The 14,685-nt window shown below is 41.7% G+C and overlaps 1 protein-coding gene across 2 annotated transcripts in view; it reads right to left on the minus strand.

Annotated features, from left to right (window-relative positions):
- The window catches only part of EXT2 (exostosin glycosyltransferase 2), a 79,007-nt gene that overhangs the window by 36,672 nt on the left and 27,650 nt on the right, over positions 1–14,685 (minus strand). For both annotated transcript variants that reach the window (XM_030452231.1, XM_030452232.1), the window contains exon 8: positions 3,297–3,428. In XM_030452231.1, the coding sequence (XP_030308091.1) occupies positions 3,297–3,428 (132 nt within the window). The remainder of the gene's footprint in view (positions 1–3,296; positions 3,429–14,685) is intronic.

The raw sequence follows: 14,685 nt of genomic DNA on the forward strand, positions 1-14,685 counted from the left end.
TAATGAATAAAATAATAAATATAGTGTATTATAATACTATATAATCTAAATATTATACATTAATAATTAATTATATATAATCAACATTATATATGATATGAAATAGAATTAATAATATAAAATTTTATTATACATTATAATAATTATACTAAATAATAAATAGTAAGTAATATAAAAATTATAAATAATTATAATAAATCAAATAATAAAAAGCATTACTACACAAATTCATAAGAAATGTCTCCAGAGAAGGAGACTCCACCACCTCCCTGGGCAGCCTGGGCCAGGGCTCCCTCACCCTCACCCTGAAAAAATTCTTCCTAAGATTTATATGGAACCTCCCATGCTCCAGTTTATACCCATTGCCCCTTGTCCTGTCACTGGGCATCCCTGGGAAGATCCTGGCTCCATCCTCCTGGCTCTGGATGAGCTGTTCCATCACTTTTCCAGGGCTGGAGGTGATGCTGACCCATCTGTAGTTCATAGAATCACAGAATTGGCTGGGTTGGAAGGGACCTCAGAGATCATCGAGTCCAACCCTTGAACCACCGTTGCGGTTGCTAGACCATGGCACTGAGTGCCACATCCAGTCTCTTTTGAAATATCTCCAGGGATGGAGAATCCACTACTTCCCTGGGCAGCCCATTCCAATGTCTGATCACCCTCTCCCTAAAGAAATTCTTTCTAATATCCAACCTAAACCTCCCCTGGCACAACTTGAGACCCTGCCCTCTTGTCTTGCTGAGAGTTGCCTGGGAAAAGAGCCCAACCCCCCCTGGCTCCAACCTCCTTTCAGGGAGCTGTAGAGAGTGATGAGGTCTCCCCTGAGCCTCCTCTTCTCCAGCCTGAACACCCCCAGCTCCCTCAGCCTCTCCTCATAGGGTCTGTGCTCGAGTCCCTTCACCAGCCTGGTTGCCCTCCTTTGGACCCGCTCCAGCACCTCAATCTCCTTCCTAAACTGAGGGGCCCAGAACTGGACACAGGACTCAAGCTGTGGCCTCACCAGGGCTGAGTACAGGGGCAGAATCCTTTCCCTGGACCTGCTGGCCATGCTGTTCCTGATCCAGGCCAGGATGCCATTGGCCTTCTTGGCCACCTGGGCACACTGCTGGCTCATGTTCAGCTTCCTGGTAATCCAGACTCCCAGGTCCCTTTCTGCCACTCTGTGCCCAGCCTGGAGCTCCCCATGGGGTTGTTGGCCGTGTTGAACCTCATCCCATTGGAATCAGCCCAACTCTCCAGTCTGTCCAGTCCTCCTCCTCCTCACCCTTTTTGAAGACTGGGGTGACCTTTGCTTTCTGGTCAGTAATGTAAGAATTTGACACCCAGATACTCAGACATTTCCCTGTTTTCATTTAAGTTATATCCTGACCCAGGGTCCAACCTGAAATTATTTGCTTTTTGCTTCAAATGCTGGAGTCTCAGATTTCAGAATACTGTAATTTTCCTGTGAATGAGGAACACAACTTAAGTGATCTTTAGGAATTTTGTCCTCTTGGTGTCAGAGGATACTGCTGCCATTTCTGCTGTCTCAAAAGCACATATTCACCTCCTTTCCAACCATCCCTCATCCAACTGTACTATTCCTATGAGTAAACATTAGTGGGAAACCCACTCAGGTTGGAGTGGATCATTATTCCCCTGACAACGTGTCCCCCCAGACAGCAGCTGGGGGTTCCAACTAGCACATTCATTATTTTTTTTAAAAAAACTTTAATTATTATTAAATCTACTAAAATTATTAAATTTACTAGCAGCTACAGTACAGAGCATCACTTTCTATATTGCCTGAAGTTAGAAATTAGCTGAATCCTGAAAAATATGCTCCCTATGGACCATAGCTGGAATATGCTCTCAGCTCAAAGAGATCAAATAAATTCACAGAAAAAAGAAAAAACAGCTCAAAGATCAACTGGAGAAGCCTCCAGTTCTTTACTTTGAATGAAGGAATGAAGGTCAATGAAGGAACAAAGGTCAAAAATAAACAGTATTAGCTGGCTAAAAATAAAAAAAAGCTCATGGAGTGCATTTTCATACATGTTCAAAGTATCTATGAAATTCCCCAGTTAAAGATACCCCAGGATTGTGCACTGCTGCTTTATAAACTTAACTGCTCTTGAATAATTTCCAACCTGAATTCTATTTTATTTTTCTGACCCTTTGAGAAAGGGTCTCAAGCATTCTGTGCTGCTAATATGGAGCTTGCACAGTCCATAAAGGAACTTTTCATATTTCTGTGCCATATTTGAAGCAAAAAATCAATTCAGCACAGAGTAAGCAATTTTCACAGATTAGGACAAACATCAAACTCTTCCAACTGGGACACAAAACCCACCAAGGAGCTGATCATCTGTGGCATGAGAAGAACACAATATCAGGGGTTATCTCCAGATTCCAGTCTCATTGCTGTCAATTTTCTAATTTTCTTTTGCAATTGCACATTTACACAATACTCCTGCCTACTCCTTGCACAGCATTGATATTCCCTCTTCCTCCAAATTTTCAGAGTTCTGTTCTGAATGCTGTCACATCTGTGGTCACAAAGCTGCTTAAAAAACTCTAGGTTGAATGACTAATATGAATTTTTACCCAACTAGATATTAAAAAAAAAAAAAAGGATGTGTTTTATATTTTGACACAGAGAAAATGAACTGATCAGGAGTGAAAATCATCTGCAGGCTTTTACATAGTTAAAAATCAGAACCAGCTGCTTGGTCCAGAAGGTTAATTAATAGTCCAGTGTTTCTTCTTGAGAGATGGCTTCAACCAGTGATTTTTTTCAAAAATCAGAAAGGAAACACAGCAAAACCTTGATCACCAGTTTCTGTACAAGGGAAATTACACAGAAATATCATGGAGAAAATTGTAAACCACCTATTTCACCAGAAGTACATGGAAGAGCCTTGCAGATTGTTCAAGATCTTCAGTCTTTCCACCAACTATTTCCAAAATTATTCATTTGAAGACCCTTAAGCTCACACTAAGTTCAACAGAAATAAAGAAGTGTGTGTAGGTCTGCATGCATGAAAAATAAATAAATATACAAACAAGCCAGCCATTTAGTATGTGAAACAGCAGGAGTTAAAAGTTCATATTTCATGGCCAGGACATAAAATGAACTGCTAGGGTTTTTTTGCCAGTTGTCATAAAATATATGAACTTCATCTGTGTTGACACAACACACATACAACAAACAGGCATACTCAGAATTATTACCAATTTTCATAGCCCTTTTTCCAGGACAAAAAACCCAAAGCCATCAAAGCTCTGTGAGTTAATGAACTGAATTTGCTTACCACAGAGGGGGGGTCATTCCATTCCTCATAAGAAATGGCAGCATATGGGTAAATCCTGTCATTGATGATCTGAAGAGTAGCCAGAGCAATTGCTTTCATTGAGCGAAAATATGCTTCCCAGAACCACCTTGCCTGCAAAAAGAATAAAATTCATTTTTACACTGGGCAGATCCAGCTTTTAATCATCAATTTTGGCTTGGCATCCACAATCTGTTCCAGCTAGGAAGCAGGTGAAAATTAAATTAGGAGGTGTGTTTACTGTAGCTGGGATATTTCCAGGGTGCCTCAAGGCTTCAGATGCTCCCCCACCTCCCCCAAAAAAAACCCCCAGAATTTACAGCCAATAAAAAGAAGCAGCATTAATTCACAAATTATTACATAGAATGAGAAGACTTGAAGGAATCAGTTACTTTCACACTTCTATCATGGTTTTCCTCTTAAAAAAAGGCAAAACCTGTTTTCCCATAGAACATAAGAAATTGGTGTTTTTTCAAGAGAGCCAGGGTGGATAAATGGGTTCCAGTTTGTGGAATAGTTCTGTTAAATATTTAAGATGAAAAAAAAATAATAAATCCATGTTAACACTAAAAAGGCAAATTAGGAAAGAGAGAAGTGCTCTCTGGAGAAGTACTTTAATTACAAGAAAATATTAACAATCATAAACCTTACTGCTTCAGAGTGCTCCCAAATTTTATTCAGGAGATTGAATAAAATTCAGTCACTTCTCATCCAGAAATAGTGCAAAGCAATTTCACTCTAGAATGGAATCATTTCCCTCTCTATATTCCTCTCCCTGGTAGGACTTAGCAGCTAGATAACAGGGCAGTTACTAAGAACATAGAAAAAAAAAAGATATTACATCCAACTGTAAAAATAAAGCATTTTATAAACACGTAAGAATAACATCTGCCTTCCTAAAATACCAAAAAGACACTAAATGAAGCAAGCACCACATCTAAACCAAAGACTTAAATATTTCTCTCCCAATGCCCCATTGCTTCAAAATTTACTATCCAGAACTCAGCAGCAACTGCTTGAAAAAGTAAAACAGGAGTAAAATTAAAATTGAGCAGAACAGTGAATTTCCCTATTAAAGAACCCTAAATAAACATGAGTAAGAACACACATTGCAAATCTCATTTTCCCACTAGATAACAGTTCAGAACCACTGCTAGGAGCAGCACCAAGTGGGAGGGGAAAATTATTTTATTTAGTGTGTTAACATCTGACTTTATAAAGCAACTAAATAGCTGTTCATTGCATGAAATACACAGAGGACTGGGCATTTAATTTTTATTAGATGACAGCTCCTGTTCTAGTGTTAAGATGGTTTATTAGTACTGCAATATCTATAAATATCAAGCTTCATTAAAAATCAAAGCTGTTTCTTTCTCCTTCAGCAAAACTACAATGATCAAATCTGACTTTTCTTTGCTCTAAGAATATTTGCAATGTCAGCCAAGGTGACACCTCTGATACCAGAAGCAAAACTGGAGAAGAAAGCAGAGGGAATTTACTTTTTATAGACCAATATGCAATTATTTTTTTGCAAAGAGCTAGAAAACGTTCCCACAGTTGCTTGTGATTTTTTTGGAGCTGTTGTTTCTTTAAGGCAGAACTCAAAACCTTCTGAGGGGATTCAAAAGTCTCCAAACAGATGTTTCAGGGTCTCATTACTTCCTCCCCACCTTGTTTGCTTTTATAAAGCAGAACTGATTAACATGGCTTGCCAGGGGCTGCTGCTCAGCATGGGAAGTTGCTAAACATTGGGGGAAAGTTTTCTATTGGGAAGATCTATGTCCACTCCATCTGAAAATATAGGAACATATCTTCCTATATTTCCTATATATATTTCCTATATATAAACATATTTCCTATGTATTTCCTATATATAAATATATTTCCTCTATATAAACATATTTCCTATATATAAATATATTTCCTCTATGTAAACATATTTCCTATATATTTCCTATATATAAATACATTTCCTAAATATAAATATATTTCCTATATATTTCCTATATATGAATGTATTTCCTATAGATAAACATATTTCCTATATATTTCCTATATATAAACATATTTCCTATATATTTTCTATATATATTTCCTATATATAAATATATTTCCTATATTTCAATATATTTTCTCCTCGGTGTGGTTGAAAAGCTCGTGTTGGAATTGAACAAACAAGTAGGAGGAATAAAGAAAAGCCATGTTCAAGTTTGGGATACAGGAGAAAGAAACAGCAAAATGAAAAAAAAAAGAGAAAGAGATTATTCTGGATTATGTGCCAACTTCCTTAGTATTCTTGCACAGTTTTTCTGAGCTATCCTTTTCTCTTTTCCACATCTCCAAATCCAGAAGACTGCTGGTTATTATAAAGCTATTATACAGCTTTAATAGAGTGTTCATTAAATATTGCAATTTTAACATTAGAGATCACTAAAAGCCTTTTAGGACCTTAAAATAAAGGATCCCTAATGGCAGATCTTGCCTTCCCCAATGATTATACCCAGCTTACAACCACTTTATGGCCAAGCTACCTACAACTCCTTTCAACCTGAAATTAACTCAGCTCTCCAGTAATCTGCTTGATGAGGTTTCAGACTTTGTTAAGGAAACTCTGTCTGGGCCACAGACTTGCAGAGAATGCTAACTTTGTGTACCCCTACATCTTGTTTAGGTTGTGAGCTACAGAAATCCTAAGCAGAGATCAAACCTGGGCTTTGCACAACATCTACAATAACAGAGATGGACATATGGGAACCTATGGGATCTGGGTGTCTGGCTCAGCTGGAAACTGCAAACAAGTATTTAAGAAATTCTGCTCCATTTTTCGATTCCTAGATAAACAGGAAATCCAGGATAGCTCCAAGATGAAAGCCAGAAAAGCATCACTTTCTGTAAGAGTTTTGCCTACATGTGGAAGAGTGAAATGCTGAGTACTGAATGACTTGACTGGGAATGAGAAATCCATTCTATTCCTGGGTTGCTCAGTGCCTTGGAAAAGTCTGGACTTCCTTATAACACAACAGATTCTCCGTGAAATTCATTTCCCTGAACTGAATTTCTGCAGAAAATTTTCTGCCTCACCATGGAAGCCAAAGACTGAAGCTGGGGGGAAGTGTGGGTCAGCTGGAAGGCAGGAGGGCTCTACAGAGGGACCTGGACAGACTGGAGAGTTGGGCTGATTCCAGTGGGATGAGGTTCAACACGGCCAAGTGCCGGGTCCTGCACTTTGGCCACAACAACCCCATGGGGAGCTCCAGGCTGGGGACAGAGTGGTTGGAGACCAGCCAGGCAGAAAGGGACCTGGGAGTCTGGATTGCCAGGAAGCTGAACATGAGCCAGCAGTGTGCCCAGGTGGCCAAGAAGGCCAATGGCATCCTGGCCTGGATCAGGAACAGCGTGGCCAGCAGGTCCAAGGAAGGGATTCTGCCCCTGTGCTCAGCCCTGGTGAGGCCACACTTTGAGTCCTGTGTCCAGTTCTGGGCCCCTCAGTTTAGGAAGGAGATCGAGGTCCTGGAGCAGGTCCAAAGGAGGCAACCAGGCTGGTGAAGGGACTTGAGCACAGACCCTGTGAGGAGAGGCTGAGGGAGCTGGGGGTGTTCAGCCTGGAGAAGAGGAGGCTCAGGGGAGACCTCATCACTCTCTACAACTCCCTGAAAGGAGGTTGGAGCCAGGGGGGGGTTGGTCTCTTTTCCCAGGCAACTCTCACCAAGACAAGAGGGCTGGGTCTTAAGCTGTGCCTGGGGAAGTTTAGGTTGGATATTAGAAAGAATTTCTTTATGGAGAGGGTGATCAGGCATTGGAATGGGCTGCCCAGGGAAGTAGTGGATTCTCCGTATCTGGAGATATTTAAAAAGAGACTGAATGTGGCACTCAGTGCCATGGTCTAGCAACCGCAACGGTGGTTCAAGGGTTGGACTTGATGATCTCTGAGGTCCCTCCCAACCCAGCCAATTCTATGATTCTATGATTCTATGAATCTGAGGCCAAACTTTCCCCTCTCTCCAGAAGGGGAACCCTAAAGACCAAGGTCACAAACTTGGCCATGCCAACCAGTACCTCCCAGTTGTTTCTCCTCCACATCCCAGTTTCTATGCTGCATCCTCAATAGATTGCCCAAGATAACTCACCACTTTCTTTAAAGGCTAAAATTTCTTAATATAATGTAGAGATGTTAATTTATCCCTACAAACACATATGCACACTTTGAGGCACACTAACACCTGTAAGAGAGAAAAAAAAATTTAGAAACTTTGTGTAGTTTTGGGGTTTTTTTCCCCTTGAAAACGTAGATGGGAAATTGTGGGAAATTTTCTCTTCCTTCAACCCAAATATCCAAACCAAAAATCCCATCCCACTTGTTTTCAGTTCCAGGATTTTGCTGAGGTGAACTACAAGGACACCAAAAGTGACAAAACTGATCAGATACTGGCACAGAGCTTGGGATGGATGCATTTCCAGTTATTATTATTATTATTATTTTCACAGGCAGCAGCACACTGCAATAGGGTAACTCACTCACACAAAGTAACATTTATTTAGGTAAGGTGTTATTTTCCTTAGAAATAAAAACCCTTGGGGGCCTAGTATCTCTTTATAAGCTCTTTACAAGCCAGCATAGCATCAGGTTACCAAGTCCATTCATATAATGTTTATAAGTCCTGGTGTTAATGCCACTAATGGTGTTCCAGTGTAGAGAGCAAGGCAGACCTATGTAAATCTTTTGCTTAGTTTGGGAAAAGAAAAACACTGAAGAAAGAAAATGAAACCTTTCTGGAAGCCTCAGATCAAGGGGAAGGGAGAGTCCACGAGAGGAGCTTTCCAGCCACTTGTTTTGTTTTTTTTTTCACAGCCCGTGATTTGGTGGGAGTTGGTAAAGTTAGCAAAAGGGGGAAAAAGCAAGATTTGCAAAAAAAGTAGTAAAAGTTAACTGCCCATAAAGCAGGACTTTTAGGTCAGGCGCCATGATGCTGTCAGATTTTGCTCCACTGCAGGAGTTCAGTGTTTCCAAAATGCCTTGAAAAGGTTTACGAGGCTTTGAAATATAACCATGTTCACACTGGCTGGGGGGACTCCACTTAAATGCTTTTCTGCCTTGATGGTCCTGGTTTTGACTCCCTGACCAGCTGGGTTAAGGGAAAGCTGGCTGAAGTTGGGGATCTCACTTTTAATCCTGGTTCTGTTCCTTATTTCCAGATAAGTAAGTAAATATTTGATTGGAAGTAAAGATAACTTGACATTAATTTGATTTCTTGCTTCTGTTTAAGCCTCTCAGCAGTATGTGAAATTCACATCATGGAGCTGTTAGGAGACCTTTCAAATTCTAGGGTGGAGAGAACTAGAAAAAAAATAGAAGAACTAGAAAAAAACCTCATCCATCCTCTCTCATTATTTGTCTTAAGAAACCTTAAACTAACAAAACCAATATTCAGCTAAACAATGCTACTGAAATAACTGACTGTGGCAAGACTTGCTGAAATTTCAGCATAGGAATAAAAGGTATTAACAAAACATCCCTGCAGCTTTGCTGGCTATCTCACAGCTCTATGTATGGAGGTTCTTCACTAGGACCTTAAGGGTCTTTAATTACATGTGAGACTGGAATGTTAATCAAATGTTAAGGCTCCTGAGACCTAACGAGTCCTTGCCCATCATCCCAAGGCAACCCTCTTCAGAACCTCATCCCATGATGAGTAGGATTAGATAGGCTGCTGAGGTTCCAGATAAACTGTATTATTAAACATCTGCCCCAAATGAGGACAGCTGGTGGTACACAACCATCCAGTAGTAAAACAGGATGGAAGGGAGCTAAAGTTTTGCTTGGGAGGAACAAGTATTTTATAAAAAAAGCTTCCCAAGACGAATCTTGGGTTTGGACCCAGAATCCTACAACCCCAAATCCCCACATCTTTCTGCCTATGAATTGTAATCTGCCCCCTTTTTCTGGACTACCTTAGAGCTGGTTCTGGATTCCATAAACTTCCTTGCTGATGGCACCCATCACTTTCACCATGCAGCTCCTCACCAAAGATGGTACCAGCTGGGGAAGCTAAAAAATGTCCCATCTTTGTTTCTTCGCACAGACCTACAAGAACCCCACATATAACTTTATACTATTAAGATGTAAACAGTACTATGTGGATGTAGATGCTTCTAAGTAACTTAGGTTTACCAAAAAAAAAAAAAAAAAAAAAAGTGGTTATTTGGTTTAGGACCCTTAGCAATATTACAATATCAAGTTCAACACACTGATTCTGGCTGGCTCCATCTGATCTCTGTAATCTGTGGCAAAAAAATAAGGTCATTGAGAAAGAAATTTAGAGCTCTGGTACCTTAAAATACCTCCTGAACATCCATTCTGCATAAGAAGGCAGAGCAAGTGGCCAGCTAGAAGCCAGGAGCATTCTTCCCTTTCAAGCCCTATTTTCAGAAGTCAGCTAGGGGCCCTCTCATTTTCCCAGAGATGCAGAAGGATTTGAAGTGAGAACAAGCAAGAATGTAGCATCCATTTTTCAAAAAATACTTCATGTGCAATTAATTCTCTATTAAAAATGGGAACAATATATTGTGTCCAGTTTTGGTCCCTGCTGTACAAAAAGGATGGGGAGAGGCTGGAGAGGGTCCAGAGAAGAGCCATGAGGATGATCTGAGGAGTGGAGCACCTGGGATGTGAGGAGAGGCTGAGAAACTGTGTCTGTTCATCCTGGAGAAGAGAAGGCTGAGGGGAGACCTTCTGCCCATGTTCAGGACTTCCAGGGCAGCTCCAAAGCAGCTGGAGACTCCCTGTGTCCAAGGAGTCCCATGGACAAGACGAGGGGCAATGGGCACAAGGTGCTCCTGGGGAGATTCCATTGGAACACAAGAGGGAAATTTGTCCCCATGAGGACAGTCAGACCTTGGAATGGTCTCCCAGGGGAAGGGGGGGATTCCCCCACTTGGGAAAGTTGGAAGTCTCAGCTCCAGGGGGTGCTGGGACATCTCCTGCAAACAATAAGATGAGAAGGGTTGGACCAGGGCATCCTGGAGGTCCCTTCCAACCTCACATCCTGGGATTTATATAGAAAAATGCCAGAGCAAACCTAGTTGGAATAGCAGTACAATTATTCAATATTTCTCTATAGAAATCACGATTCAAAAGTAAAAATCTGAGTTACATCCCCCATACAGACAACTATGTGGGAATTTTAAGAGTTAATCCACAAAAGCAATGCAGTCCAAGTAAAATCATGGTCACTTGCCTTAGGCTGAAGGGCTTTCTGAAATATTTTCATGTTTTACAGAAGATGAGATTAAAAGCCCCTTTCAGAATAAGCTGGTTGTGTTGTAGCTATTGCTCAACAAGGACCCCTCCAAGAAAAGCAGGAGTGCAGGGATTGTAGAGAGTGCTCATAATATCAGCATCCCACTTTTATGCCTAAAAAATGGGAACTGAGCTTTTGGGGATGTTCTAATTGCTTCAGATAAGGACTTGGCTACAATTCAACATTGGGACTTCCCAAAGCTCAAACCAGAAGGTAAAAAAAAAAAAAAAAAAAAAAAAAAGGATGTATTGAGCAGCAGAACAATGCAAGGCTCACACAGTTGTTTCTGGTTTAGCTGGGGTTGTTTCCAATGGCCCATAACAGACTTTTTCATGTTGTTTCTGAATTTTCATTCTGCCTTTCAACTCCTGCTCCTGAGCTTTGAATGATTCCCAGGCAAAGCCCTGAAAATATTCACCTATTTCACTGACACAACTCACAGGAGTGCTAAGACTTCTGCAGGACAAATGAAACAAATTTTCTATCATTACAGCCCTACATTTTAAAAACCAGAGCCTATAGAAGGATTTTGTGGTGCTGGTTTTTATTGACATTCAGTCTCAAAGAATTTCTCTTCAAAAGTGAAGCTCTGGGTGCATTTCATCACCTGGCTCAGTATTATCCCCTGTTGTGATTTCAGCCATGAAAAAACCACTTTTGCCTGCTTCAGAAACACAAGAATGTGAAAACTAAATTTAATTTTGAATAAATTTTAAATTCATTAAATTGGAAATTTAATATTTAACTATCCAAATTGCTTTTGGAAGCTGCTGATTCCTAAGGGGACAGAGGTCAGAGTTCCCAATGTTTAGGTACAAAGCCATCACTTCTACTGGCTCTCAGTTTTATTGCAGATTTCACAAATGTTGACTCCTAAGAGCTAAGAGTAAAGAAAAATATCAGTGCAAGCTGAGATATTCATCTTAAGCTTCTTGCACTGCAGCCTTGCTCAAATCCTCCTCTTTGGCACTTTGAAAAGAATCATTTATATAAATTATAGTAAGCCATAGATGCAACAGGTACTAGGCACAGATGAGAGTGGTACTTCCAAATATATTTGTTAAAGTTAATATTTTGAGTCTTTTTCCATGCTTTCAGATAATTTATGGGAGGTTTTTTTTTTGCTTTTGCAAGAGGTTTTAGCCTCCTGTTACGAATAAGAACCTTCTGCTGAAAATTAGATTTTAATACATGTCCTAACAGATACATGACAGAGAAGCAGCTATTTTGAACAAAATAGTTTTCATTCTGTCTTACTGAATGGCAACATATTTTACACAGTCCTGTAACCCTGCATTATCTTGACCCCTAAAATACAGCTTTCCACTATTTCACATCCTACTGATAGCAGCTTGGTTTTAAAATTCACAGAAGCACAAGACTTGAACAGATTAAAATACCACTCAGCTGCTTTGATTTATGAGGATGGCAGCTTCACAGCTCTCCTGTACCATTGCCCAAGCCACCAAACCTGACTTCCTGACCTGGCACCCTACAAATCCACTGCCAAAATCCCTTCCAGTCCAGGGAGCCAAAGCAGGAATCTCCCTCTTCTCAGCTGCTGCCAAGCACAGAGCCAAGAACCAGGCAAGGAAAGACAAGGATGAGGAAAAAAAAAATAAAAAGTTTCAAAAAGCACTTAGGAGGTTTAAAAGCACAGAGTGTAAAAATATGGAGGTTTTTTTACTGAACTCCTGATGCTCCCCAAAAATTCTGGCTTCTTCCTGTTTGCAGGCAAATAACATGTGTTGGCATCACAGAAATAACACAGCTGGAAGGGAGTAATGTAGAGTGTACTCTGGTTTCCAGATAGTCTCTAGAATCATCACTGATAATGATACAAGAAGACAAAAAACAGCCCCCATCCTTTGCCTTCAGCTTCCAGGAGGGACTTCATTTTCAGCAGGCTGTTCCTGTGAAGGACAGGCACACCTACCCCAAGGAAAAGACAGAATTCCTTGGATCTGCATCACCCTTTTAGTGTTTGTCCTTTGCACACTCCCTGTTAACCACATGAACGCAGACCTACCATGAGACAGGCTTAAACCAGACCTACCATGAGACAGGCTTCTGCCAGCATTGATCCAACAGCAGTGAAGAAAACAAAAGAAAACCAAATCTGTGTTTTTTTATTGCAGGAAAAATCTTCTATGCAGGAAAAATCCTCTATGCCCAGAAGTGTGTGTGGGGGGAGGGGGGAGCGGGGAGATGTTTTAGGCACATTTCTTGACAAATGATAGACAGCTCCTGAAACTGAAAGCACTAGGTTTCTAGTCCCAGGGGTACTGCCTTAAAATATGTCTATGTTCTCAGGCCAGATCAGTTTTCCTGGCTGCAGGCATCCTGCTGAGAGGTGAGGTCCCAAGCAAAACAGAGGAATCTGCCTGCAAGCCTTTGAGGTGGCAGGAGCCAAGGGGGGTTCAAAGGCAAGGCTGGCTGGTGGGCAGCACCTCTGAGTACTGCAGGGGTTAGAGGTTAGTAAAGCAGGAGCCACTGGCCAATAAAACAGTGTTTGGAGAGCCCACTCCACAGATAAATTGGGGATCTGTTTACACCTTTCCCAGCTTTCTGAGCTCCACACACTGATGCTTCCCACTGAGAGCTCATCCCATGTCCACCGGCATCTCCCTTGCCCAGCAGCTGCCCTGCTCTCTGCTGCTTGGCTTTAAAACGTGGCTAAAAGATGCTTGGAAGCTTTTAATCAGCATCCAGCCTCAAAAATAAATAAATCAAAAAGCACAACTGCTTTTATTTGCGTCGACTGCCGCCAACAAGATCGGCCTGGTTTGAGGTTTCCCATGGCTGCTGCACTAACTGCTGGGAGAAGAGGAGCTTAAATTCCCTTGATCAGAGAAGCTGAACACCAAGCAAAGCCAGTACCAATCACAAACATGAGAGGACAGCTTTTTGAAGCAAGGAAAAAAAAATATAATCTAGGTAAGGTTACGGCCATGCTATAACAGTCAAAAAATCAGGCCATACCTCAATTTCAGAGGTTAAGTTCTGTACCAGGAAGAACTTGCCTTGTTCATGAAGACATTTTCTTGTAAGCTTTATCAGTCTGTTCCTATAAGCTTTATCAGTCTGTTCCTATAAGCTTTATCAGACTGTTTCTATGAGCATAAGCATCTCCATACACACAGATCTCAACAACTTTAACCACAGACATTGCCACCAGCACTGCTTAAACACAGATCTGTCTTCAGAGAAACCACAGAAAGTTAAGGGGTGGAAGGGATCTGGAAAGCTCCTGGGGTCCAACCCCCCTGCCAGAGCAGGGTCACCTCCAGCAGTCCCACAGAACACATCCAGGTGGGGTCTGAATGTCTCCAGAGAAGGAGACTCCACCACCTCCCTGGGCAGCCTGGGCCAGGGCTCCCTCACCCTCACACTGAAAAAATTCTTCCTAAGATTTATATTATAGAATCATAGAATTGGCTGGGTTGGAAGGGACCTCAGAGATCATCAAGTCCAACCCTTGATCCACTACTGATGCAGTTCCCAGCCCATGGCACTGAGTGCCACATTCAGTCTCTTTTTAAATATCTCCAGGGATGGAGAATCCACTACTTCCCTGGGCAGCCCATTCCAATGTCTGATCACCCTCTCCGTAAAGAAATTCTTTCTAATATCCAACCTAAACTTCCCCTGGCACAACTTGAGACCGTGCCCTCTTGTCTTGTTGAAAGTCATATGGAAAATAGACCAACCCCCCCTGGCTCCAACCTCCTTTCAGGGAGTTGTAGAGAGTGATGAGGTCTCCCCTGAGCCTCCTCTTCTCCAGCCTGAACACCCCCAGCTCCCTCAGCCTCTCCTCATAGGATCTGTGCTCGAGTCCCTTCACCAGCCTAGTTGCCTCCTTTGGACCTGCTCCAGCACCTCAATCTCCTTCCTAAACTGAGAGGCCCAGAACTGGACACAGGACTCGAGGTGTGGCCTCACCAGGGCTGATTACGAGGGGCAGAATCCCTTCCCTGGACCTGCTGGCCACGCTGTTCCTGATCCAGGCCAGGATGCCGTTGGCCTTCTTGGCCACCTGGGCACACTGCTGGCTCATGTTCAGCTTCCTGGCA

The sequence above is a fragment of the Calypte anna genome, chromosome 5A (assembly GCF_003957555.1).
Source record: "Calypte anna isolate BGI_N300 chromosome 5A, bCalAnn1_v1.p, whole genome shotgun sequence".
Lineage (NCBI taxonomy): Eukaryota > Metazoa > Chordata > Aves > Apodiformes > Trochilidae > Calypte > Calypte anna.